This window comes from Equus asinus, chromosome 8 (assembly GCF_041296235.1).
Source record: "Equus asinus isolate D_3611 breed Donkey chromosome 8, EquAss-T2T_v2, whole genome shotgun sequence".
Classification (NCBI taxonomy): domain Eukaryota; kingdom Metazoa; phylum Chordata; class Mammalia; order Perissodactyla; family Equidae; genus Equus; species Equus asinus.
Window position 1 is genome coordinate 28,129,227 of NC_091797.1, and position 26,605 is coordinate 28,155,831.

General features: G+C 48.2%; 1 protein-coding gene and 1 long non-coding RNA gene across 8 annotated transcripts in view; one reads left to right on the plus strand and one right to left on the minus strand.

Moving 5' to 3' along the window:
* Nucleotides 1–15,843, minus strand: part of PNPLA1 (patatin like phospholipase domain containing 1) — a 45,128-nt gene extending 29,285 nt beyond the window's left edge. For 3 of the 7 annotated variants that reach the window (XM_070515005.1, XM_070515003.1, XM_044776563.2), the window contains exon 1: nt 14,156–15,838. In XM_070515005.1, coding sequence (XP_070371106.1) covers nt 14,156–14,360 — 205 coding nt within the window. In that variant the 5' untranslated portion in view covers nt 14,361–15,838. Of the gene's footprint in view, nt 1–14,155 lie in introns of all 7 variants that reach the window. The other 4 variants (XM_070515004.1, XM_070515006.1, XM_070515001.1 and 1 more) reach the window with 4 other exon arrangements.
* LOC139045850 (uncharacterized) lies at nt 477–26,498 on the plus strand. Its single transcript, XR_011505006.1, has 3 exons — nt 477–891; nt 6,639–6,790; nt 24,513–26,498. It is a non-coding gene; the product is annotated as an uncharacterized lncRNA (long non-coding RNA).
* The last annotated feature ends 107 nt before the right edge of the window (nt 26,499–26,605 follow it).

Consider the following 26,605-nt stretch of genomic DNA (forward strand, 5'->3'; position numbering starts at 1 on the left):
CCCCTCAATACATAGTTGTAGATTCTAGTTGTGAGTGCCTCTGGTTGTGTTATGTGGGACGCCGCCTCAGTGTGGCCTGATGAGCGGTGCCGTGTTCCCTCCCAGGATCTGAACCAGTGAAACCCCAGGCCAGCAAATTGGAGCGTGCGAACTTAACCACTCAGCCATGGGGCCAGCCCCACTTTTGGGTCTTAAGAGTTGTCTTTTGGTGTGCATGTGCATGTGTGTGTGTGTGGTCAGGGGACTTCCAGGTGACCCTCTGCTATGCAGAGAAAAGGCCTTCTCAGAGCATCTCCTCATTTGAGATTTGCCCAAATTAAGGCATCACTGCAGAGGAATGACCATGCCTCCCTCTTGCAAAACCATGATAACTGAAGTTCATTTCTGCCGACTGGAGTTATTCACTGCCCCAGCTGTCTGAGACTTCAGTTGGTTGGGTCTGTTAACCACATCCCTCTCCATCTATGTTACACGAGTTTTGAAGTTCTTATGAAGCCACAGTGTTCTAGTCCCACCCCACTGTTTACCGCTCTTACTTAGGTACCATTTTTTGGTACCTCCTTGGTGCCAGGTACTGTGCCAGACTCTGAGGACTCATTGCCTCAGTGAACCTTCACGACACTTCCTTTTTTTTTTTTTTTTGAGGAAGATTAGCCCTGAGCTAACATCTGCTGCCAATCCTCTTGCTTTTGCTGAGGAAGACTGGCCCTGAGCTGGCACCCATGCCCATCTTCCTCCACTTTATATGTTGGACGCCTGCCACAGCATGGCTTGCCAAGTGGTGCCATGGCCGCACCCGGGATGCGAACTGGCAAACCCCAGGCCGCTGAAGCCGAACGTGCGAACTTAACCACTGCACCACCGGGCCGGCCCCCATGACACTTCTTTGAGGTAGGTACTATGGTTATCTCTTCTTTACAGGTGAGGAAACGGAGGCTCAACCAGCAGCTTACTTCTTTCTACCACAGCTCGCTGCCCGCTGCAGGGACAGGCCCTTCATCTCTCAGAGCCTCTGTTTCCCACGTGAGGCGAGGGGGTGGTCCCACGGAGGCTCTCGGGATCTGCCTTCCTAGGAGCTAGTTTAGGCACACATCCCAAGGGCTCAGACGTCCCTGGGAGACAGGAAGACTCTCTTTAGAGCAATAGAACCCAAATCACCTCTTCAAGCATGTGCTCCTCTACCCCCACCCCCAAACCCCCTTCTCAGGCCAGCTCAGTCTCTTCTGTCATCGGGAAACACAAAGTGCACAGTCTTACTTTTCTCCCAACTACAACACTTTTCTTTCTTTCTTTCTTTTTTTTTACCATCTATGCAGACCTCACCCCAAAGCCCAGCTTTAGATCGGGACCTCTTCTGTAAAGCCTTCCCTCATTACCCCTGCTGTTAGCTCCCTGTCCCCCTACTGTCTGCACTGTTTCTCTCAGGCTGTCTTGGGTGGCCTGTCCTGTCTCCCTGGCTAGCTGCATTCCTCGAGCACAGAACCTGTGCCCAGAACACCCTTCTCCCCTGTTATTGCTCAGTGTCGAACACTTAGGGGGTATTCAAGAATGAATAAATGCACAATTTAATGTTCCATCAGCAGGGACTACTTCTGTTTTGTTCCCCATTATACCCCCAGTACTTAATTCAGTACCTGACATGCTGTAGGGATTTAATAAATGTTTGCTGAATGGGTTAATAATGAATGGTAATAAATGAATGAATGAATGAACTGAAGGAGATCAAAGAGTATCTTCTCTAATGGGTGGGTAGGAATCTTTCCAACTGATGGGCAGGAAGGTGGAATTCTTCAGTGACTCAGCCAGACCTGGGGTTGTGATGGGGCAAACCATGGAGCCATTCTCTCTGTCAGGCCTGCCCCTAATTCTTGCCCCTACATCGGTGGACACGAGCCCCTGAGCTGGGGCTGAGGAGGAGATTCTGTCATGAGGACAGAGTTGGGTTACCCTCAGGACTGACGGGTCAACGCCTAACTCAAATGGGAGTCAAACCAGTCTGGAGGGCAGTTGATCGTTTGCTCGCCTGTTTTCCCTGTAGCACTGGAAATGCGGCTCCACTGTCTGTACTGAACTTCATCCCAAAGAGAAGCAAAGAAAACAACACTATTTTAACACTCTCTAAGTGAGCTGGTTTACAAACGATGGGAGATCCTGGATTGGATCCCGGGACAGAAAAAGGACATGAGTAGAAAAACTGGTGATATCTATAGTTAATAATAATATACCAACGTTGATGTCTTCATGTTGACAAATGTACCGTGGTTATGTAAGATGATAACATTAGGGGAAACTGGGTGAGGGATGTATGGAACTATCTGGACGGTCTCAGCAACTTTTCTGTAAATCTAACGATATTCCAGAATAACAAGTTTATTATTATTAAAATAAAAGAAACACAGATGGACCAAGGCTGTCAGACACACAGTGCCTGCCGCTCAGCAGGGGCTCAGCGAACACCTGGGGGGGATGGATCCAGGTGTGTCACCTGCATGAGCTGCTTTCCAAAGAACCAGATGTTCCTACTGTGTGACCAACACATTCAGAGTTTAACCCAATTTTCCGCTCAGTTCTGCTCTCCTTAAGAGTCCAAAGGGTTGTTTGGAGAAAATAAATCTTTATCCCTTTAGTCGGAGAGGTTAAAACACATAAAACACAAGTTACTTTGAGTAACTCAAGACACTGGTTCCAACATGGTAGTGGGAGCTACAACCACCGCCACACAGTGATGTCATTTCTGTAGCATTTTATAAAACGTCCTTTTTGTGTATATCATGTCATTTGGTCTCACTTTCTTAACCAACGTGCAAATGATTGCCTGGCCCATGGAGTTTGGCAGAAAAGTTGCCGTGTTGCTTGTAAAATAACTTCTGAAACCATGATTAGAGAGGATGTCGAACACAGAAATTAAGAGAGATCCCAGGCTTGGCTCTGCTGTGTAAGCTTGGGCAAGTCATCTAATCACTCTAAAGACCTGCTCCCCCGTTGGGTATCAATGGGAATAAATACAGTATCTACTTGACAGGGTTGCGAGAGGAGTAAAGCAAGTGATTTGTGCAAAGCCTTGAGCACAGTTCCTGGCACATTCTACGTGCTTGATAAACAACCATTGTTAGCGTGCCGCTAAAATGTGAAGCAGGGCAGAGTGCCTTTTTACAGAAAACACTGCCATCTCAGGCAGATAAATAACTCTGGGAAGGATTTTTGATGAAGACATTTTGATTCTGAAAGTTCCCAGGAGCCAGGACTGAATTCTAGGTTACGTCTGGGCAACACACACACACACACACAGAACACCTGCCACAGGAAAAAATAGAGGTTCTTATTCATGTCTTAAAGAACTCTGGAGAGACTTCCAGCTCCAGCAGTATAATGGACTGAGCTAAAAAGGAACTTCTCCGGCTTCAGGAACAACAGTAACAACAAAAAGCCTGATATAAAATAAAACTAAATTGTGAGACATGGTTGAACTCACAAGAAAGAAATGAAGAAGGAACTGAAAGTCAGCGCCGTGAGAGAGAAAGCTGACGATGTGGTTATCACACCAGAAACAGGCAGGGACAGGGCCTGTGGTCCTGGGCTGTGTGAGGGGCAGAGACCCCTGCTTACAGCGAGGACCCTCCAACAACTGCTGGACCGTGAGAGGTGCCAGTGGCTTGTCCCTGTCCAGGGCTCTGGGCGAAAAGACACAAAGTTCTCCCAGAAAAGCTCCACGTCCCACACCTGCCTGCGTTATGTGTGGTTTAGAGCTTGAACTGACACCACTTACAGGGTAATTAGCATGAAAATTGGCCCCCAGCTGTTGAGAACCCTGAGGTGCCTGGCCAGGGCCAAGTCAAACCAGCTCAGACGGGTCCTTCCACTGCCTGGGCCACACAGAATTCCCATAGAAAACCAAGTCTTCATGCAGACGAGCCCAACTGGACCAGGCTGGAGTCCAGTAATCTTTGTTTTAATAAGTTTAATAAGTTCCCTAAGATATTCTTCAGTTAAGTTTGAAAAATATCACTTTACCTATGTTCTTCTATTTCAACATAATTTTCTTTCCACTTATTCATCCATTCATTCAACGTGCATTATCACAGACTCACGCTGTGACTAATGTTTGCCAGGCACCATGCCAGGAACACATCCATGATGCCTTTTGTTCCTCACCATAAAGTCCAAGGGATGTGGTTGTACCCCCAAGTTACAGACGGGACAACCGAGGGCGAGGCGGTCACTGGATGGCCAAGGACCCACAGCTGGGACTCCAGCTCAGTCCTCCTTCCTGGGAACTGTGTCCTCCACCAACCCTGGGGTTACTGGTTCCTCGACTGAGTGACAAAGACAGGCACACGGGTGACCAAGGAAAAGAATGACCAGAGCCAGGGTGCTCACAGAGATAGTCTTGTCCTCCCAGTCCTGGCCCCTGAGGCCCCAGTGGGCCCGCTGCCCGGTACACACATGAGCCACATGCCAATGATAATAACTTCAGCTGCCTTTGGCTCAGGGCCCCAGGAAGTCTTTGGTCACTGGAATGGCAGGAACTGCCCGAGGCAGCAGCGGACCAGGTGTGGGAGGCAGACCAAAACACCTGTAGTGTCCTCTGTCTCCACGGGAGGAGTTGTTCTGGGTCCTGCTGTGCCCATGTTTGTGGGTTGGAAGCCCTCACTGCTCCCTTGCCCTCTCATGCTTTGCAAGGTCCTTTTGAAGCCCCTTTCCTGTCCAGAAGGGCAGCTGCCTTCCTTTCTGAGAACACAAGCCCATTTGTGCCACAGGGCTGTATTTATGTCATTTATGGCTTGGTTTCACCGAAAGGATGTCAACTCCATGCGGGCAGACAGTTATTTTGTTCACTGCTGGATCCCAAGGACCTAGAATGAATGAATGGATGAGTTGTCTAATTCGTTAATGTAATTCAGGCAGAATCTGGTCCTCAACTTCTTTGTCTGCACATTGCGGGGTTAGGCTCAAACCTTGGCTTTCAAACTTAAAAAAAGATCACTGGAACACTTTTTTTAAATGAAATTTTCGAAAGAGCCCCCATGTATAAGACGCACAATAGCAGGGCTGTACTTGTTGAAGCTGGGGGAGGCCCCAGGGCTTCAGTGTGTGTCCTTTCCCTGCTCCCCTGTCTCTACCCCCCAAACCCCAGACATCACTGGGCTTCCTTGGAGCACAGTTTGGAAACCACTGGCCTAAGTGAGGTCCACCTCCCTCCAATTAGTCACCTCCTCTCCCAAAGTCTAAATACAATTATCTGTAAAACAAAGGAGTCGGACGTGCTGACCTTTCTTCTATGACATTCTAGTATTATAAGTCATTACCTGGACTCCAGAAAATTATCTAAGAGCCAGGTAAACCTCAAAATAGAACTTGCAAAGACACGCTGAGTGTCGTGCCTGCCAACGGCCAGCAATCGTCAGGGATTTTCAAGCAGCTTCTATTTGATAAGCAGTTTGTGGGAGCCATTGGAACCCGTAAGATCTCAGATTGCTCAACCAATCTAGTCAATGAAATGAGATACAACGTCTGAAACAATTAAGACAGTCCACCAGCAAGTGCTGGAATGGGCGGACAGATTCTCTGCATAATCGAGAGATCATGGGAAGAGATCGAGTGGTGTGAAACGGGAGGGTGTTGGAAGAGGTGAGATCTCTAGAGCAGAGAATAGAAGGTCATTCTAGGTAGGGGACGCAGTGAGTGCCACGGCGCCCTGCACGGGCCCCTCAGCAGACTGAGGCGCTCACACCCCCAGCTGCCGGGAGGGCAGCCTAAGGATGGTTCAGAGCTGAGCCCCTCCCTAGCCAACAGATGGACTTGACCTTGTGGTGTGGAGTCATAGTCTTGGTCCCAGGGAGGGCCAGGGCCTCTCCGCCATCTCGTATCTCCGATTGTGGTTATCGTGGCAGAGACTGCTAGTTGCCCCCAGTATCCATTCCTTAGTAATTGAACCTCCAATTTTTAGCTGGGTACATGGCTTATCAGAATAAAGTCTACATTTCCCAGCCTGCCTTGCAGTCAGGTGTGTCCACGTGATTAAGTTCTGATCCATGGCATGTAAGGCGGCATGATGTGTGTCACCTCCAAGGCCTGCCCTTAAAGGGAAGAGGCGTGCCCTCCCCCTTCCCCTTTCTGACTAGCTGGAATGCGGTCATAGCGGGGAGCACTCCTGGACTATGAGCCACACGATGGAAGGACCCTGGGTCCTAACTCTGTGGAGCCACGACACCAGCCTTCTGGGGCTGGAGTGCAAAGGCCACATGAGCGAGCAATGCTCTTCTGCCTTGTCGAAGCCTCTGCTACCCCGACCAATGCAACTACAGTACCAATCCAAGTTTGCAAAGCTCGTTCATAGGGACCCCTGTGGTTCCCAGAGCCTGCTGGGGGTGGAGGGAGGAGGCAGGCATTATTCTCTCTCACTGTACAGTAGTTGAGCTGAGGCTTAGGGTGGCTCGTCCAAGGTCACTCACTGCTGAGTGGATTCCCGGGAACAGAGGGAAAGGAAGGGCGGAGAGACTTTGGACATTGGGGTCAGACCAGCTTTGGTTGGAACCGTACCTCCTTCCTTACGAAACCTCATTCAGAAAGACCATGCGAGGATAATGTGTGTGGCAAGGTAGGCTCATAGTCTGACTGTAGGACACTTTTATTCTCAGAATCCAGAGATCCTGCTTGTCAGTCAAGGGTTCTTTCCCCTGAGGATTCTGGTGTCTGAGGCGTGTGCTCTCCCAGAGCCGGCAGCGGGATCACCGAGGATGGAGTGCCTGCTGGGAGTCAGAAGAGACTCTCGAAGGAGGCGATGTCTGAGGTAGGCTTTGGGGGATGGGGAGATGCAACATAGGGAGAGAAGAAAGGGGACAGCATCATGGGGAGAGGGCACGACTTGAGCAAGGGCACAGAGATGTGACACATGAGATGACCGTGGACATGGACGAAGAGCTCCCAATCCCAGCCTAATCCTCATCCCAGCCTTTCGATATTTTATTCAGTGGTTTGGGTGTTTGTGGGGAAGGTTGGGGTTGGCATCGTTGAGAAGGCCACATGACAGCTACTGGAAAATCCTTACTTTTCAAGGACAAAGCAAAGTCACTTGATAAGCTCAGCTAAAAGTCAACTCAGTGCCCCCATCCCTCCCTTCGCCCAGCTGGGGAACAGCCCCTGAAGCAGGTGCCTGCCCGCCCCCAGCCTGTGCTATGAGGAGCTCCACCAGCCCTGCTCCCCTGGGCTTCCCCTCAGACTCATGGTCCTTGTCTGTAGGCAGGTACACGCTCCGAGACGCTCCGGCAAAACCACAGCCAGGGGAGGCTGCGTGCAACTTCTGTGAGAACTTAAAATTATTTCAAAATAAGAAATATAAAAAACAAAACAAAACAAAGCAGAGTGGGAGGTAGATAGACGAAGCCCAGTTGGCGAATGCTGATAATTGTTGAAGTTAGAGGATGGGTTCTTGGGGGCTCATTGTATTATTCTCTCCAATATGTTTGAAATTTTTCCATTACAAAAAGTTATTACAAAGTTTTTTCAATGGATGTGAATGTTCATAGCAGCGTTCTTCATGATAGCCCAAAGTAAAGACAACCCAAATGTACGTCACCTGATGAATGGATAAATAAAACGTACTATAGCCACACAATGGAATATTACTCAAGAATTAAAAGGAGGGAAGCGCTGATGCACAGTACGGCATGGACAAGCTCTGAAAACATCCTGCTGAGTGAAAGAGGCCAGATGCAGAAGACCACATATTATATGATTCCCTCTATATTAAATGTCCAGAATGGGCACATCTGCAGACAGAAAGTAGATTAGTGGCTGCCGGGCACTTGGGGAAATGGAAGAATTGAGAAGTGACAGCCAAGGGGAATGGGGTTTCTTTTGGGGACAATTAAAATATTCTGTAATTATGATGTTGGATGTGCAACCTGGTGAATATACTAAAAACCATTGAATTGCACACTTTAAATGGGTGAATTGTATGCTATGTGAATTATATCTCAATAAAGCTATTTTGAAAAGTTAAAAAAAAAAAGGGAGGGGTGGCGGGAAAAGAGCCAGGAGAGGCTCTGGGCCGTGCGTCTCCACCGGTTTCTCTGTTAAATGGATTGCGTGTGGGGATGGGCTAAGGGGAAGGAAGAGACCAGCCGCTTAACCAAGGTCAGGCTTCCTCATTTGTGGCCCAGCCAGAGGAAACTAACACGGCCTGAAGCCACTGCAGGGAAACTGTTTGTCTTTACCCTGGAAAAAGGCATTCCCCATTCATGATCAGATACAGAATTTTCTTTATTCCAGGACTGTGATGGGCATTTTACAGGTTTCTGTATGAGATGCCTGGCCCACTTCCACTGCCTGTTCAGTCACTCCTAGAATCTTCGGGAGATAATGCATCTCAGTTTTCCTAAGTGCACTGTCTCAACCACGGCTGCACCCCGGGGTCACCTGGGAGTTAAATACACAGGGGCGCTCGAGTCCTGCGCCCAGAGATCCTGATTTAATTCGTTTGGGAGAAGCCTGGGCAGCAGAGGGTTTAAAGCTCCCCAGGGGGTTTGCATGTGCAGCTGAGACTGATTTAGTGAAGAGTCTTTTAATGACTAGAAGAGAAGATCAAAATCATGGCATAGAGTATGGTAAGTGTTCTATCAGGAAACTTTCCTTTTAGATTTGCGTTTACACTGGGTCACAATATAAAAAACACTTCTCACTGTGGGTTTCGGCCCAGGAATCTGGAGACCTCAGGTTTGCAGGTCCTCTCAGTCACCCGAGGGCAGACGCTCCCTTCTTCGGGATCAGCCCTTCCCGTCTTGGACAACCCTTGCTGAGCCCAAAGCTGCCTCTCTGACACTCTCACATCAACCCCTGACACCTGCACTATTCACCACCTTCTGGAGGCATCACATTTTCCCACCACGTGCCTCTGACGTGCTGTCATGCCTCGTCCTCGATAGGAGCCTAGGCTGCTGCCTAACCCGTCTCTACCTGTCAAACTTCTACACACTTTTCTAGCACCAGCCCAACTGCCACTTCCATGAGGCCTTCCACGACTGGACGTGTTTGCTCCCTCGCTCTGCACGCCTGTGCTGTTTTAGTTTCTAACATGCAGTTTGAACTTTCTTGTATGATAACTACTTGATGGCTACCTTTGAGTTTGAGCAGCCCATGAGGTCCTTGAGGGCAAGGGCAGTGTCATTTTGTATGATGTCTCTGTATCCCCTGCAGGGCCTATGTATGCTCAACAAACACTTGTCGAATGAATGGATGGATGGATGGATGGATGGATGGATTGCATGCAGTTTTTATGGGGGAAAGGTACCAAGTAGTAGCTTAAGTGGGGATGGGGTTTTAAGTCCACCAAATCCCCATTCTTTGATAAGAAAAAAAATGAGGCAAATAGAACTTTGAGGCAAGTTGCCACTCCCCCTCCTGACCAGACTGGAAATTCTGAACCCCCGCTGGTTGTCATGGAGACCATCTCTTCTCCGGTGAATGAATGAATGAACGAACTTTACCTCATCGCTAGTGAAAACCAGGCACTGTGTTAAGTGTTTTTACAAACAGATTCACGTGCCCCCAAACTGGCCCTGTCACAGAACTAAGCACACATCAGCCGAAGGAGGACCCACTGCTGCCTCAGCTTTCACAGGAAGGAAACACACCGTCTCAGGACAGAAAAGGCGGGGGGGGGGGCTGGGAACAAGAGGAGGGGGCGTGGCCTGGAGGAGAGAGCCCAGGGGGCCACATGTTGAAGATTTTTTTAAAAAGAGACAAACTTCTGATTATATGCAGATAGTGTGATTATTAACACATAAAATGTGAGATCATCCACCAACAAACTTTTAGAACCATTAGGAATGTTCGCAAGGTTGCTCAAAACCAGATGAACATGCAAAGCCATCAATAGCCCTTTCCATCAGCAATAATCGATTTGATTAGAAAATGTCATAGGAAAAAAGATCCTATTCCCCACAGCAACAAAAACTAATAAATCTAATAAAAGACACACAAATCTTTATTGTAGGACAAAAAAAGGACAGAAGAAATGCAGAGACAGACTATGTTTATAAATGGGAAGATGTCATTTCAATCAAAATCCCAACAGAGCTTTTCACATGGGGAAGAAAGGGGTCAAGAGCAACAGAGGTAATGTTTGAAGAAGAAATTGGACGAGAAGGAGAAGAATTGCCACCTGTGATGCACCCTTTACTATAAGGCTATGGTGATTAAGACGATGTGATTTGATGCGGAAATAGACACATTCCCCCACGGAAATAGACACATTCCCCCACGGAAGCGAAGAGAGACTCCAGGCACAGAGTCTTCAGAATCCAGGAACTCGAATAAGCCAGAGGCAGCGTTTCAAGCAAGGGTGGAAAGGGCTGCCCACAAATGGCGTGGGATAATTGGTTATCACATAGCAAGCAACTGAAAACTTAGATTTCTATCTCAAACTAGCCACAAAACAAATTCCAGATGGATTAACCTAAATATGAAAGAGCAACACTTTAAAACTTTGGAAAGAAAATAGAGAAGAAATCATTGTAACAAAGTAAAGACGTTGAAAAACACAAATTGTAAGAGGAAAAGATTGATACATTTGACTGCACTAAAATTGAAATTTTCTGAATGACAAAAGACGTCATAAAATAAAAAGGCAAGCCATGGAGTGGAATAAGATATCAGCCATGTCTATACAGAACAAATGATGAGTATGCAGACTATACAAAGAACGTCTACAAGTTAAAGAGAAAAAGATAAGGGTAAAAAAACAAGAAAAGGTCATGAGCAGGCAGGCAAGAAGGGGAAACAATAAGTGGTCAATAAATACTTAGAGATGCTTAACGTCACTGGTAATCAGGATACGCCAATTAAATAAGCAAAATAAAATGAGGTATAATTTCACACTTATTAGAGTGACTTAAAACTTTGAAGTCTGACAGTACCAAGGGTTGATGACATTGTGAGGGAATTAGAACTCGTGTATGCTGCTAGTGGTTAAACTGGTACAACCTCTTGAGAGGAACTTAGCAGAGTCTGGTAAAGTTAGTGTGATGCGTACCCTAGGGAAACATGCCACGCGGGCATGGGAGACACGAACAGGGATGCTCAGAGCAGTGTTGTTTAGAGCAACAAAAACTTGGCCATGTCCGTCAATAGAATGGCTCTAGGCTTAATGGAATATTTACTGAAAGAGGTAAAGAGCATTGAGGAAAGTCAGGAGGCTGAGTCCTGGGTCTTTCGCTTCTAACTGATGACGGGACATTACACAAGTCACTGGTTCCTCTTGGTAGTATGCTCTCCCCGGAGTTATTTTTGTGGCTCACTCCCTCACCTCCCTCAGGTCTGTGTGCAGATTCCACCTGCTCACAGAGGCTTCCTGGACCCATTATTTCTCCGACCAGCATCCGCACCTCCTGACCCTGCTTTGTCAAGAAGCAGAGTGGTTTCAGCGGTGAACGTGCAGACTCTGGCCAGACTGGGCTCAGATCTTAGCTGTACCAAGAGCTGTTTGTATGACCTTAGGCAAGTTATTTAAGCTTTCTGTGACTCAGTTTCCTCCTCTGTAAAATGGAGATGATAATAGTTTTCACCCCAGAGGGTTGTTGTGAGGATTGAATGAGTTTAATGTGCCGAAAACTTAGAACAGTGCCTGATATAAAGGAAGTGCTAGTTAAGAGCAAACTATGTGGCAGTTAAAATGAATGCCGTGGGCCGGAGTGACGTGGCTGATCTCACAAACAGGCTGCTGAGGGAGATGAGCAAGGCCCACGTGCACCTCACCCTCCCCTGCACTCCTCTCCGAGTCACGTGCAGCACACAGTCCAGTCCTTGGTTACACCCGCAGTCAGGTTCCCCTCTCCTGGTTTTAGTTCCTCTCAACTACTGTTCGTGCCCGTCACAGCCTGGCTGAGCCAGTTTTTGACAGTATTTATTGAACTGATTGAACTGAGTTGATTCTGAAAAGTCCTTGAGTGCCAGAGGATGAAGACAACACTGACTCTCTCAGGTGGTGTATTTTAAGAAGTCGAAATAAAGACAAGAGGAGAGTGGGTGCAGTGGAGCGGGTGATGCCCAGACAGGGAGAGGATCCCAGGGGTGGGCTGTCTCCGAGGGCAGGAATTCTGTTACTCCAGCCCGAGGGAGTGTGGGTCTAAGCTCAGCCCCTGCCCCAGCGTCCAGTGTGTGACTGAAGCATTAACTGCTACCTTCACAGAGGACTCTGTGCATGAAAAAAGATCTAGAAGGATCCAAGCAGAGTCCTTAGCAGTGGCTACACGAGGGAGAGTGGGTTAGGGGACAAGAGGGGTGAGTGGAGTCTTTAAAAAAAACTCTATATACTTTTGCATTATTTGAACTTTGTACAGTGAGAAAGAATCTATTGCTTGTGAAATATTAGAAAAAAATTACCTTGCACACAGAGGTACTCAGTGAAAGGGGATTACTGTTATTCTTCAAAACAAAGACAAAGACAAAGACTTCCCATCCAGCACAGAGGTCCCCAGGCAGGAAGGCGCCCCACTTGCCCCTCTTCCCCACATGCTGCAGCTGGCCCGTCAGCAAGTCTCATTAGCTCTGCCTTCGAACTATATCCTGAATCCAACTGCTTCTCCTGGCTCAGCACCTGCCACGCTCATCCCTCGTGCAGATGTTCAACACTCTCCCACTTGTCCCCTTCTTTCTGCTCTTGCCCCCTCCAACTCACGCTGCCCAGCAGTCGCGGTTCCTTAAAAACCCAAACCAGGCAGTGGACACGTTCCAAGCACTGGCCATGCGCCAGGCACTGTGATAAGCAGTTCACTCACCAGCTCTGTTGATTCTTTAGCAACCTGGGAACTAGGTAGTAGTAGAAGCTCCACTTTACAGATGCAGAAACTGAGGCACAGAGTGTTCAATAATTTGCCCCAGGTCCACGCTGTGAAATGGCAGAGCTGGGCTCCAGTCCAGCTGGGGCGCATGCCCCTGGCCGCCTCCCCGCACTGTCTCCCTCACAGCGTGTCCACGCTCCGCATCTTCCTGGGGTGAAATCGGTGCTGGCTACTCCAGCGGTAAGGCCCCATGTGATGTGGATCCTGCCTGCCTCTCCAGCCTTATCCCCCACCTTCCTCCTCCTCACCCAGCACTCCCCAGCCCCACTGGCTCCCTGGCTGCTCCTCCATCTGCAAAATTCTTTCCCTGATCTTCAAATGGCTTGTTCTCACATCACTTAGGTCTCTGCTTGAATGTCATCTCCTCCAGAAGGGCTTCCCTGACCACCCTTTCCAGAATAGTGTCCACTTTGTTCTCTGACCCTTTCCTTTATTTATTCATAGATCTTGTCATCTCTGACGTGACATCGTAAGGTTACTCGTTTGAATGTTAATTATCTGTCTCCTCTCTCTAGGATTTCCGCTCCATGAGGGCAGAGATTTTTTCCCAGGGACTGGAACAGAGATGGCACAGAACAGTAGCACAGTAAATGAATAAATACACCCAAGGCAGGCTGTGTGGATGTTGGGCTGATCGAGTACCAGGTCTAGGCTTGCTGTGTGGGGCTGCTAGGAATGTGTCCTCTCCCTCTGGATGGGATGGTGCTTCTGCCCCCTGGGTCAGCGGTGTGGCCCCACCCTTCTCTCTGGGGCTCCTGCACAAGAAGGGCAGAGTGTGAAGGAAGATCTTCCATGTCTCTTCCCAGTGTCTCCCACTCTGTCCCTCTGTCCATCCCTCCAGCCCCAGGGCTTTCCAGCCACCTGGAAGCTGCTCTGACAAATCTGTTCCCACCAAGGTGATAAAGATGTGAAGTGTTGCCCTTCCCAAGGATATTTGCATGTTAAACAAGGCCGGGCAGGAGCAATACTTCACCCCAGTGAATGACTGTGTCATGGGGTAACTTGCCAGACCAGGATGTCGGAGGGAGATGCTGCCTTTCCCACTCACAGGCCCTGGGAGATAAGACATCGCAGGCAAGAGTGTGGATGGAGAGGGAGAGTTGGGTCCAAGCTCACCCAGTGGGTCAGAGAGTGGGACCTGGCAGACCCCAATCTCAAATGTCACAGCTGTCCCCAACCCACTCAACCCACCTCTTCCTTTGCTGCTACCCAGAAGGCCTAGCTTTGTTCCCAAAATCATGCCTAAGCGATCTTCAGGCTCCGCTTTGGGGAATCCCTCCAGAAGCTCCCCAGGGAACCCAGAACAAAGACCTTACCCATTTCAATCCCGCAGATGGCCAGGGCCGCAATCACAGCACCTGCTGATGTCCCAGCAAAGCGATGCGCTGTTTCTAGCATCCGGGGGGCCAGGTCCCGAAGGGCGTCCACGGCCCCGGCCTGGTAGAAGGAGAGGAATCCACTGCCCGAGAAGGAAATGGAATGAGGGGTGTCTGGGTCCCCCTTGAACACCTGTTCTTCCATCTCCTCAGCCTGGGGCCTCCGTGATGGGGAGGAACCACCTCTCAGTGCTTGCCTGCCCGAGCTTGGCCGCCCTCCTGTTGGAACTTGCTGCCGAGCTTCCCTGCCAACCTGGAGCCTGGAATGTGGCTGTCTCTCCCCGGTCAGCTGGGACACCCACGGGTGGCTCAGGCAGCTGATTCCTGGACTTGAGCTCCGCCAGGAGGCAGCCCCAAAAGCCCAGGACAAGGTGCAGAAGGCCCCCCAGATGTGTGCGCAGCGTCCTGGTCCTGTGAGCACCCCCCTGGCTTCATTGCGTGGCTGGATTCATCTCTGGCCCAGACAGCCCTCTGCCCATGCTGGGTACACCTCGGAGCTGCCGTGCAGGGCCAGCCCAAAGAGGTGGAGTTCCTCAGCCCGAAGCCCGAAGCCTTCACACATGGGGTTGCAAAACCTCCCCGATGGTTATCAGAGGGCACCTCCCCCCCGGCACGCTGTGGTAGTAAGGGAATTAAATGCTGGCCTCCCTCCAGGAGGACCATGTTCTTTCCACGCAGGGGCAGGAATTGGCTCTTGTTTCTAAGGGGGACACACTCACATCCCCCCTTCCCCCCCACAGCGACACCCCTCCCTGGGCTCCTTCTCCAGGTCCTGTGTGGTACGTGTGATGTGTTAGACAATTATTGTTATTTGTTCTTCTTACGTAAATACCCCTCTGCTTATTCACTTCCCTGTTTATTCAGATGTCAGGACTGGGCACCAGCAAAATTGTCAAGGAAGAGAAGTTTGGCTTCAGGGGCCCCGCCCACCACCGCCTCTCCATCTCTCACCGTCTTTTCTCCCCGGCGCTTCATTGACCCGTTGACCCTTAGGCAGCACCCTCTCACCAAACCCCAAGTCTTCATGCTATGTCCTAAGGGTCTCAGAAGAAATCAATCTGAAGTATAGATCATTCTAAGTGTTTGGGGCTTCATATCGTACACTGCTCACCCCACTTTGAAATGTGAAGTGTCAGATGGTGATATTTAACCCCAAGGATGAACAGACTGGGAAGCCAGATATGAGAGTACCGGGGTCAGGGCAGAGATGTTTTGGAGCCCAGAGGGTAAGGGAGGGGGCGTGAGGACCGGGGTTAGCTCCAGGGGACGCTGGTCATGCCCCCTCTGGAGCTGTGCCATGTGGCCCTGGCAAGAGGGTCTTCCTGACAGCCCACAAATTTCAAAGCCTGAAGATGTCACAAAGTAGCCAAGTGGCAAGACCACATCTCTCTCCTCCCCGCCCCCCCCAGACCTTACAGAGGCAGGACCAGAATTAGAATCTGGACACCAGGTTCCCTGCACAATGCCCAGTCCAGCTCCACGCTCTGTTAGGATGTGACATCAGTGCTTAACCCATCCCAGGGAGCTCCCACCCACTCTGCTGGCCTCACTGGTCCGTGTTAGAATTCCACAATGAGGGCAACGCCCAGTATTTGGCTAGGAGGAGATTTCTGTCTTCGGCAGGTGGCTCCAGGCATGTAAGTGCCTCCTTTGGGGAAGGGAGCTTTTGATTATATGTGTGAGCAACAGAGAAAATGTGTATGTGTGTGTGTGTGCGTGTGCGCGCACAGAGAGATACGAAGTGACCAGCTGCTGGACTGAAGGGTGGGGTGTGACAGGCTGGAGTCCGATCAGCGTTTGGAACATGGAGACCCTGCCTTCTTCCTGGCAAGTCAGGTCAGCTCCACTGAGTATTTGCATGCCCCGCGCTGTGTCGGGAGCCCTGGGAGGTGGGAGCGAGCGGAAGCACCATCCCCTAACGCAGATGCTTCCACTTCTTGGGAACAAGACAGATAAAGGTGAAATAGCCAGAGGACCACACAAGGCAGTCCATAATTAAGTACCAAGTTGTGCAGGACTAAGATTCTTGCCAGAATAGTTAAGAGACAAGAGTGAGCAGAGCAGGTTGGAGCCGTCAGAGAGGCTGTGCGGTGGAGCTGTGGGTTGGGGGATTTGGAGAAGCTGGAAGGAGGAGGGAGGGCATTGTGGCAAAACATAGCACGAGCTCATTACAGGGGAGGGAGTGGCTGTGATCACGGGCACTTACACAGGATGACGGGCTTTGGATCAGACAAATGTGGGTTGAATCCCAGTTTTGCTACTCGTAGGCAACGTGACATGTGTAACTTCTCTGAGCCTCAGTTTTCCTCATCTGTAAAAGGGACTGACTATGCAGCCCAGGCTGCACAGTAGCTGTAAAGGCTACAGATATGACTGTGAAATGCCCAGCACATGGTGTGTCTATTGTTATCAAAGGGTAGTAAGAACCAAAGCTTGAACCTGGGTGATAAGGTGGAATAGAAAGATGGGGTCGGAGGAGGAAGGTGTGATCCTTTTGTGACATGCAGGAGGAGCTGGGAGGGTTCCCAGGCAGGAGAGCCCTGGCGGGCCAATGAGATGAGGCTGGAAGACAAGGAAGAGGATAGTGCTGCATCCTTCTAAGATGCTGGCGGCCAGGCCAGGGCGGCGGCTGAAGGAAGACAAGTTAATGGAGCAGTTGCCACAGAGCCTCTCAGGACCCGGGGACTGGTTGGATGGGCGGCATGAGTCACGGCTGGTGCCTCGCTTTTAGCCTGGGTGCTGGGAGGGGTAGGGCTGCCTTTGGTAGACTCGGGGAAACTGGGACAGAGCTGGGGAAACTGGGTGGAGGATGAGTTTACTTTAAGATGTGTCTGAGATGACAGCTAGACATTGGAGCTGGGGGTGGAGGCGGGGGTGGGGACAGGGAAGGCTCCAGAGAGGGGGACAGAGACGCCTGCCGTTGAGGCAGCAGAGGTAAGCAGTTGGAGATGGGTGCACGGTCGTGTTGAAGGAAGACAATCCTGGACAAGTATTCTCCTTTGGGGTCATCCTGCTTTTCCCAGTGAAATAGGAAGCAAGGTCACTGCTGGGGGGCGCCAGAAGGCAGGGGGCCCACTATCCTTTCAAAGACAGTGCCTCATCCTGACTTTGCCCCTGGCATCCTGGCTCCTCAGGCCTGGCTGTCCGATTAGGCTGGCATCTTCATTGAGTGAACATGCTCTTTGGTTCCATGGGGATGGTGGAGACCACCGCAGGTGCAGCACAGCTGCTATGCAAACTGGCAAACTAGAAACTCAAGCCTGCGCACAGGAAGGCCCCATCGGAGCGGTGAACATCTTCACCAAGTACTGACTCTGGCCAAGTGACAAGGGCTGGTGGGCCGCAGGCCTCGCCAGTCCTGTGCCTCGATGTGAAATGATTGAAAAAGTTCGTCCCATCTCCCGCAGTTCCTGACATTATACTTAAAGCCCGAAGAACTTCAAGGGGACGACATCAAGAAAGGATCCGTCACGACACTTCTACATTTGATCTTTAACGTCGGCTCATAATCCTCTCAGCTGTTTTAAACTAGCTCATATGACTCATCAGCCCCTGAGGAAATTGTACACAAGAAACTGAGGCTGCTTATCACACACAAGTCCAACAAGACAACCCAAAGTAAATTTATAGGAGGACCTGGAGTTTCCATAAATTACGTGAAGCCACTCAGGACACAGCTCTCGGGGAGAAAGACGGCGTCTAGATGCCAGGTTGGCCTTCCATGGTGGTGCACCACCTTCTGCTTAAATCCTGCAAAATATTTATTTAGTGAAGAACCTGGTTGTTTCTTGATGTGAGAGAGTATGAAGGTCACAGCATCGCCCGTGAATAATCTTGCCAATAACGTTTAACCTGAATCTAACTGAGGCCTAACTTCCAGTTGACAGTGAGCACAGAGTCTGAAGTTAAATGATGCTGGGTGAAAACAGCCAGACAAATTCAAAGTGCGGGAAGGGCTGGTGGTTGCTGCTGTTGCTACACATGAGCCATTCCCAGTGCACTTGCTCCTCTCCCACATTCCTTTAAAGCAGCTGAAAGGCCAGATACTTGATTTCCCAGCCTCCCTTGCAGCTAGAGGCCATCATGAGACCCAGTTTGGGCCAATGAGAAGTAAGGGGAAATCTGCTGGGTAGCTTCTAAGAAAGACTTTCCTCTTGATAAAAGGAGAAAGGGACATAAGGAGAGTCCCTTTCACTCCATGCCCCTTTCTTCCTGCCTGAGGTGCTGTCCTGTGAGACCGTGGTGTTTGCAGCTATGGCAGCCATCTTGCATCCATCAAGAGAAACATGGCAATCACACTGAGTGGATTAGTTATCTGCTGCTGTGTCACAAATTGCCTCAAAACTTAATATCTTAAAATAACAAACTATGATCTCACACAGTTTCTGAGCATTAGAAACCAAGAAATGGCTTAGCTGGATGGTCCTGGCTCAGGGTCTCTCTTGAGGTTGTAGTCAAGCTGATAGCCAGGGTTGCTGTCATCTCAAGGGTCGTTGGGGTGGAAAAATCCGCTTCCAAACACACTCTCATGGTTATTACAGGTACCACTTCTCTGTTTTGTTTTTTCCTGGGAAAGAGTTGCCCTGAGCTAACGTCTGTTGCCAATCTTTCTCTCTCTTTTTTTTCCTCCCCAAAGCCCCAGTGCATGGTTGTGTATCCTAGTTGTAACTGGTTCTAGTTCTTCTATGTGAGCCACCACCACAGCAAGGATATTGACAGACGAGTGGCGTGGTTCCATGCCCGGGAACCAAACCCAGGCTGTCAAAGCGGCGCATGCTGAAATTTAAGCACTAGGCCATCAGGGCTGGCTCCGTAGGCACCAGTTCTTAAGCGGCTATTGATGGGAAGCTTCAGTGCCTCACCACACAGGCCTCTCCACTGGGCTGCTCACAAGGTGACAGCTCGTTTTTCCCAGAGTGAGACATGCAAGGGAGCGAGAGAGAGTAAGAAACAGTGAGGGAGAGAGAGTGAACCCAAGATGGTTTTTTTTAATAACCTAATCTCAGAAACAATACCACCTCTTCTGCCATATTCTATTAGCCACCCAGACCCTGGGAAATGTGGGAGGGGTGTGAACACCAGAAGGTGGGAATTATTAAGGGCCAATTTGGAGACTGGCTACCATACTGAGGACACCAGAGGAGAAAGAAAGAAAGAGCCTGAGTCCTTGAGGAGATTGTTGCGTGAATACAACAACCCTCAAACCATTTGTCCCCTTCCTGCTGTGTCAGATAATTGAATGTCTTTACAGCTTAAGCCACTGTTCATTTGATATTTGCTGCTGAAAACCTCATGTCTAACTCAAGGACTATTAAATATTTCTAGTAAAATGTAGAAATATTATCTTGAGAAGAACAAATAAAATATGCCCTTTGCTTTTAGTAACAACAAAAGGAATACCTCAAGGTATAGTTTGTCAACATAAGTGAAACAATTCTGATTCATGAAAATTCTGAAAAATTTAATCAGAAAATTTTTATTATACCTTTTAGAAATTGTTTGCCAACTATTACTTTTATTAGAAGAAATGGAATATTTTTCTCTTCCTTATTCCTCCTCAAAAATAAAGTGGGGTTCTGCTAATTAATTGAAGAGGCCTCTAATACAGCGCTCACCTTTCGAGGCATGTAATTTGAGTTTTGAGTACTTGATCACCACATAGGTACATCCTCTGTGGGCTGCAAGGGTTTACACCTTTTCTGAAAGGTTGGCAATTTTTAAAAATAAGATTTAAGGAGAGAGGAGGAAACTTCACACAGTTGAGATGGGGACAGAGCTTGCTGGCATCCTGTCCTGTTGTCCTTTTGTATGACCTTGAGATCATTCATGCGGCCCAAATCATATCTTCTTCTGATTATGAAACAGCCCACACATACAGTAAGGTATTGAAAATAGAACAGCAAACATCCATGGACCTACCAGGCAGATTGAACAAATCTTCACATTTCATCACATCTCAGTCAAATATTTGTTTGGTTTTAAAGAAATGAAACATCACAGATAGAGGTGAGACCTCCTTTGAACTCTCACCTCCACTCTCCTTCCCATGAGAAACCATGTCACAGATTGGAGAGAATCTTTCCCTTCCATGTTTTTATATTTTTATTACATGAATATGTTTTATAAACAATATATAGTATGGTTATATAAATATTTTTAAATTTCACATAAGCAAATACATTGATTTATTGTGCAGTTTGCTGTTTTCATTTAGTGTTGTGATTCACTGCTCTCATCTTTTCCATTTTACTGCTTTTGGTAACCTATTATGAGATTATGGGACAACACAGTCATCATTCCCTTCCTGATGGACATCAGGCTGTTTCCATTGTTTCTCTATAACCAACAATGCTGCAGTGAGCGCCTTTGTATATGTCTCCCTTTGCATCGTTTGGAGATTTATCAGGTCATAATGTGGGTATATCAATTGTACCCACGGATTTCAATTTATAGAGGTGACTGAGTGATGATGTGGAGAGGCTAATGCCATTGAAAGAAGACTTTTTAAAGTTACATTTCTGGGGACAAGGGGGCATGCCATGCCATGCCATGCAGGGCCACATGGGGAAGCACCAGGTTTGGTCAAGAGGCAGAAGGGATGAGGAGAAAGCATGGCCCGGAGACTTTATTGTGTTTTCTGCAAGAAAGACAAGGCAGGGCAGGGGAACAGCCTGGGACTGGCTGGTTAGAACAATGTCAGCAGGCTCTGGACTATAGAGAGGGTCTCTAGCTGTCTGGTACCTGGTCCTAGGTAATTAAGGCAACAGAATATTGCCTCCTGGAGTGTAGGAGCCAGATAGAGGAGGTGGTTCAGAGTATGGGCGCTGGATTGTTAGTATGCATGTGAAAGATGTGCCCCAAGCCCTTTTCTATCTCTAAGAATTGGCTAGCCCTGGGAGGGGCAGTCTCTCCCAGTCAGGGAGGCCACAAGTGCCTGAGCATCAAGAGTATACAAAAGAAGAAAATATAGTTAATGCAGTGCGCACTTCTTCAATTTGACTAGGTGTTGCCAAATTACTCTCCAGAGTGGCTGTGCCAGCTTACACTCCCACTGAGAGTTTGTAAGAAATCTAATAGCTTTATTTTCATTTGTATTACCAGAATAAAAATTGTGTTGCCAATCTGAGGGGTGTGAAGTGCTCTCATCGTTATTTAATTGATAATTTCCTGATTATTTTGGAGGCTTGGCATCATTTCATCCATCCATTGGTCGTTCCAGTTTCCTCTTCTCTGAACTGCTTGTTCTTAGCTTTTTTCCCATTGGGATGGGGGCAGTGTTTGTTTTGTTAATGAAATGTAGATGTTGGTACTAACACTAGCTAATATTAATAATATTAATGTTAGGGGCTGGCCCAGTGGTTAAGTTTGCACGCTCTGCTGCGGTGGCCCAGGGTTTTGACGGTTGGGATCCTGGGCGCGGACATGGCACTGCTCAACAAGCCATACTGAGGCGGCGTCCCACATGCCACAACTAAAAGGACACACAACTAAAAATACACAATTATGTACTGGGGGCTTTGGGAGAAAAAGGAAAAATAAAATCCTTAAAAAAAAATAATATTAATGTGAGCAACTGAATGAATTGCAAATATCCTCTCCCAGTTTGTGGCTTGTCTTTTAACATTTTTATGATTTCTCTATGGTACAGAAGTTTAAAATGTATTATTCTTCTCCTTTACAATTTATGTTTTTGCATCTTGAAGTCATAAAGACGCTCTTCCACATAAAATAGAGTCTTGGTTGTTTTTTTTTTTTTTTTTTGAGGAAGATTAGCTCTGAGCTAACTGCCGCCAATCCTCCTCTTTTTGCTGAGAAAGACTGGCCCTGAGCTAACATCCGTGCCCATCTTCCTCTGCTTTATATGTGGGACGCCTGCCATAGCATGGCTTGACAAGTGGTGCCATGTCCACACCCAGGATCTGAACTGGCGAACCCTGGGCGCTGAAGCGGAACGTGCGAACTTAACCACTGCGCCACGGGGCTGGCCCGAGTCTTGGTGGTTTGTAATGATTTAACCTTCAAGCCTAAGCTATTTGTTCAGTCTCCATTGGAAAACCGAACTCTGGTGGGCAATTTGGCACCATTTCTTTAAAAATAAATACTTCTAGGAATTTATCCTGCAGAAATACTCAGAGGAGTCCCCCAAAAATAAATGCCCAGAATCGTTAAGTATGGCGCCAACTATAATAGCAAAAATCTAGAAGTAACCTAAGTATCTAACAGTAGAAAGCTAGTTAAATGAAGTATGGCATAGCCAAATAATGTAATTCTCTGCGGCCATAGAAAAGAAGGGAGATCTGGATGTGCCTATATGGAGAATTCTCTAAGATATATTGGTAAGTAGAAAAAATTAAAATTGAAAAAACAGGGATCCAAACAGTAAGCATAGTATGCTACCATTTGAAAGAAAAGATTCTCTATGTATACAGGCATAAAATTTCACTTACGATGGTTACTTCTGAGGAGGGGGACCAGGGTTCGAGCGTGGGAGGGAAACCCGTTTTTCATTGCCGATGTTCTGTGCTGTTCCCACTGTTACCTCCCTTACAGTAAACAAAGAAGAATTGCTGTGGGTGGTCCCATTTGCTGTAAGTTGCGGTTTGTTGGGGCATTTGGAAAATTCTGAGGTGAGAGGGGCTTTCGTTCCAATAGCTGAGAAGAAGTTGAATTATTAGAAATGGGGCAGGAGACTGGGCATCACTGGACAGTCTCCTCACGTGTGTTCTGTAGCCGGGGTGAAGGCAGCAAGGGCAGCGCTCCCAACAGCGCAGCAACAAGCCGGGCGACGAGGTGCGGGCTCCTTGCTGTCTGGGGGAGGGGAGAGTTGTCTGTGAACCCAGGAGGCGGCTGGGAGAAGCAGGGGAGGGGGGGTTGTCTGTGGGATGCGGGTGCGGTGGGGGGACAGAGCGAAGAGGATGGAAGGTGGGGGCAGGTCTGAGCCAAGAGGATCCCGCCTGGTCCCTGCAGCCCCAGGACCCGATGTCTGAGTCCCACCGTCTGGGCCACCCTCGGCTCTGGGTCTGCTGGCACCGTCTGGCTGTGGGTAGGAAGAAGCTCTCCACCCCTGCCCCCCGTGGAAGAGGAGAGCCCCCACCTCAAAGCTCCTGGCAGGCAATTCTCTGGAGAGGAAGAAAAAAAAAAAGCCATGCTCAACCTAGGCAAACACACGATAAACGAGAACGGAAAGCACCTTGAGTTTACCCTCGGTTGAGGTTTAAGGAGGGAAAGGGATCGGGTGGGCATCGACAGAACAGAGACAGGACGGCCCCAGGGTTGAGCCCAGCTGCCTTTCCCAGGGCAGGCCTGTGAAGCTGGTAGGGGGCGGGGCGGTCTGGGTTCAAATCACAGCTGGGTTGATTCCACCGCCGGCAAGTTTCCAAGTCAGGTAGCATCTCTGTGCCTCAGACGTTTTATCTGTAAAATGGAAAAACAGGGGGCTGTCCTGCATATGGTAAGTGTTAAGCGTTGTTATTCTTTCTTTCTTTACCACCTTTGTGAATTCATGCAGCTGGGGCCCCGGGCTGTGGTTGGGTCTGTGTCTGAGGCGGATGCACATTAACCAAGCTCGCAAGCCTGATGAATAAACTGTGGCGCAACTGGTCTATTTACACCAGCCGGTCAGCGTGTGGAGGTGGAGACATCATCGCCTTTCTCCTCTCTCTTCTCCCCACGTCTCGGAGCCCAGACCCGACCCAGAGGCTCCTTGGGGGGATGGGAACACTTCTGCACAATTACTTTTTTCCACGGCTGCTCCCACTGCTTGACCGTCAGCCCCTGAGGGGAGGCACTTTACTCCACAGGAGCATCGCAAGTCATGGTTGTCAAATAAATACTTGAATGAGTAAATGGTCAACGTGTCTTCTCTGGCGTAGCAACCCTGGAAACGACCTAAATGCTCCGTGACAGGAAGTCGTTATTAAATTGTGGTCCAGTCACCCAACAAAACCGAGCAGTCATCGGAAAGGATAATTATAGCGATTATATAGAAAGATGGAGAAATGCTTGCGATGTAGTCTTACAAAAACAAAGAAATCAGAATGGTCTGGACACGCTGTGGATCCATCTTGATGATAGTTTGTTATGTGAAAATGCAAGGTTCAGAAAAGGGATTATGAAATGCTACCACTTGTGCAAAAAAGAGGGCAAAGAATATAAGACTTCCCCTGCATCAATTATTATAAGCATCAAATACCTGACAAATAAAAATGGCAAGCAATAGGATATATTGGAGTATTTGAGGAAGACATTTGGTATAAACCTAATTCACCCTGACTTTGTTTTTTTTTTTTTCCAAAAGGGCCTGACTGCGGCTGTTGAGCACGCATTGTATATCTGCTTAGACATTTCCTATGGCCAGAACAAAGTCCCTTGAGATAAAGGTGCAACTTTCCCCCACATTGGCATTTCCTTAGGGATAAGCATCTTTCCTTAGGCTGGGAACTGATTGCTGCACTCACCTTTGACCACCCAGCTCACCTGTGACCATTCAGCTGGAGACAACAGACTGCCACCCTGCTGTGTTCACTGAAACAGAAGACCCACCTGCTGTTTCCATCAATCGCTGTGCCACAGAGCAGTCTCGCGACTATTGTAAAAGGGACATTTCAATCCTATGTGAAACATCCTCTCTGGGGGTATATAACCAGTCTGTGCGCCCCACTTCTTTGGTGCCCTTTCTGCCTTCGGGAAGAAAGGCCCCAGGTTATAATCCTCAGGTTTAAGCTCAGAATAAACTCACCCAAATTTTCATGTATAGATTGGTTATGGATTATTTTTGTTGACATACCTCTGAACCACATGCAAGAGATCGAAAACCCGGGGTCTCTAGGGAGGGGACCGAGAGGTGGACTGTGGGAGAAAAGTCACTGACAACAGTTTTTTACCTTCTGAAGGTTGAACCATGTGAGCGTGTTTCCAATTCAAAAATCAAATACTGTAATTTAAAACACTTCCTGAGACATAGCAATGGAAAATAGATCCATTTTGTTTCTGCTATATTCCTCAGGCACATGTTTTTTCCCCTCATATTTTGATGTTTCTGATATCAGGATATATGGCACAATCATGGGCATTCTTAATAGGTTCTTGGGTGGGTTTTTTTTTCTGAAAAGCTTTTATTAAATCAATGCTGAATCTTAAAATTGATGGTATTTTAAAATCAAGGAAATATAGTACATAAAAATGTGGCATATGGAAAGGGACTGTAACAATGACAACCGTTGTGTGGTGGGATTATGGGGATCTTGTTCAAAATAGTCTTTACTGGTATTTTTACATCATTTCTTCAATAGTTTTTTTTTTTTTTTTGAGGAAGATTAGCCCTGAGCTAACATGTGCTGCCAATCCTCCTCTTTTTGCTGAGGAAGACGGACCCTGAGCTAACATCTGTGCCCATCTTCCTCTATTTTATAGGTGGGACACTTGACACAGCATGGCTTGTCAAGCAGTGCGTAGGTCCACACCCAGGATCCGAACCAGTGAACCCCGGGCCACCAAAGCAGAATGTGTGAACTTAACTGCTGCACCACCGGGCTGGCCCCTCTTCAATAGTTTTTAAAACATATTTTTAACCATTTTCAGGAGACAATCAATGATTTCAGAAGGAGGCGTTCCCCAGCACCAGGCTCTAGATAACCTGCAAAGCAGTAAACCCATCTTTCCTTGAAAATCACCACTCCCTCGGGTTCATTTTGCTTAAATAATTGGCAGAGCAAAGCCCTAGGCCCTGAGTTTAGCTGTTACAAGGAAATACTCATTTTCCTTGGATTTTTCCTGAGATGCCCACCTTCCAGGAACAGTTTTTCAAAAACTCAGACAACTCATACTTGGCCACCATCAGTGTCCATTCCAGGGTCAGACCTCAAGTTTTGGTTCAAATCACTGCTGTGGTTCACAGAACAGTTGCTGAGTCGGAAACACTGATAAAACCCGGTGCCTGCTGGTCAGGCTGCCAGAGCAGTGAAGCATACTGAGGGTCATTACCAAAGGGTGGCTCAGAGCCTTCCTGCTTCCAGTGTGGCACAGTGAGCTGAGTGTGCCATGCAGGACCAGTTCTGGTGCACACCCTGTGGATAAAGGATGTCTGAATCAAATGAATAAGTTAAGCAATATTTAAAAGAAGAAGAAGAAGAAACATTGCAGGTAAGATTGGGATAATTTGGAGATCCACAATGCAAACTTTCCTATTAAAGGCACTGAAAAGTCCTGTGTGGCAAGTTCTGTTGGTTTCCAGCTTAACAGCCATTCCCACTTCTTCCCAGCTAATCAAGCCCTAATTCTGTTTACCCTCTTCAGGAAACCATGTCCTTCAGGGCAAGCAAGTTCCAGAACAAGGAGGATTAAGAAAGAACAGATGAACACAATTTCGGCCAATGAGATAGAGAAGAAATC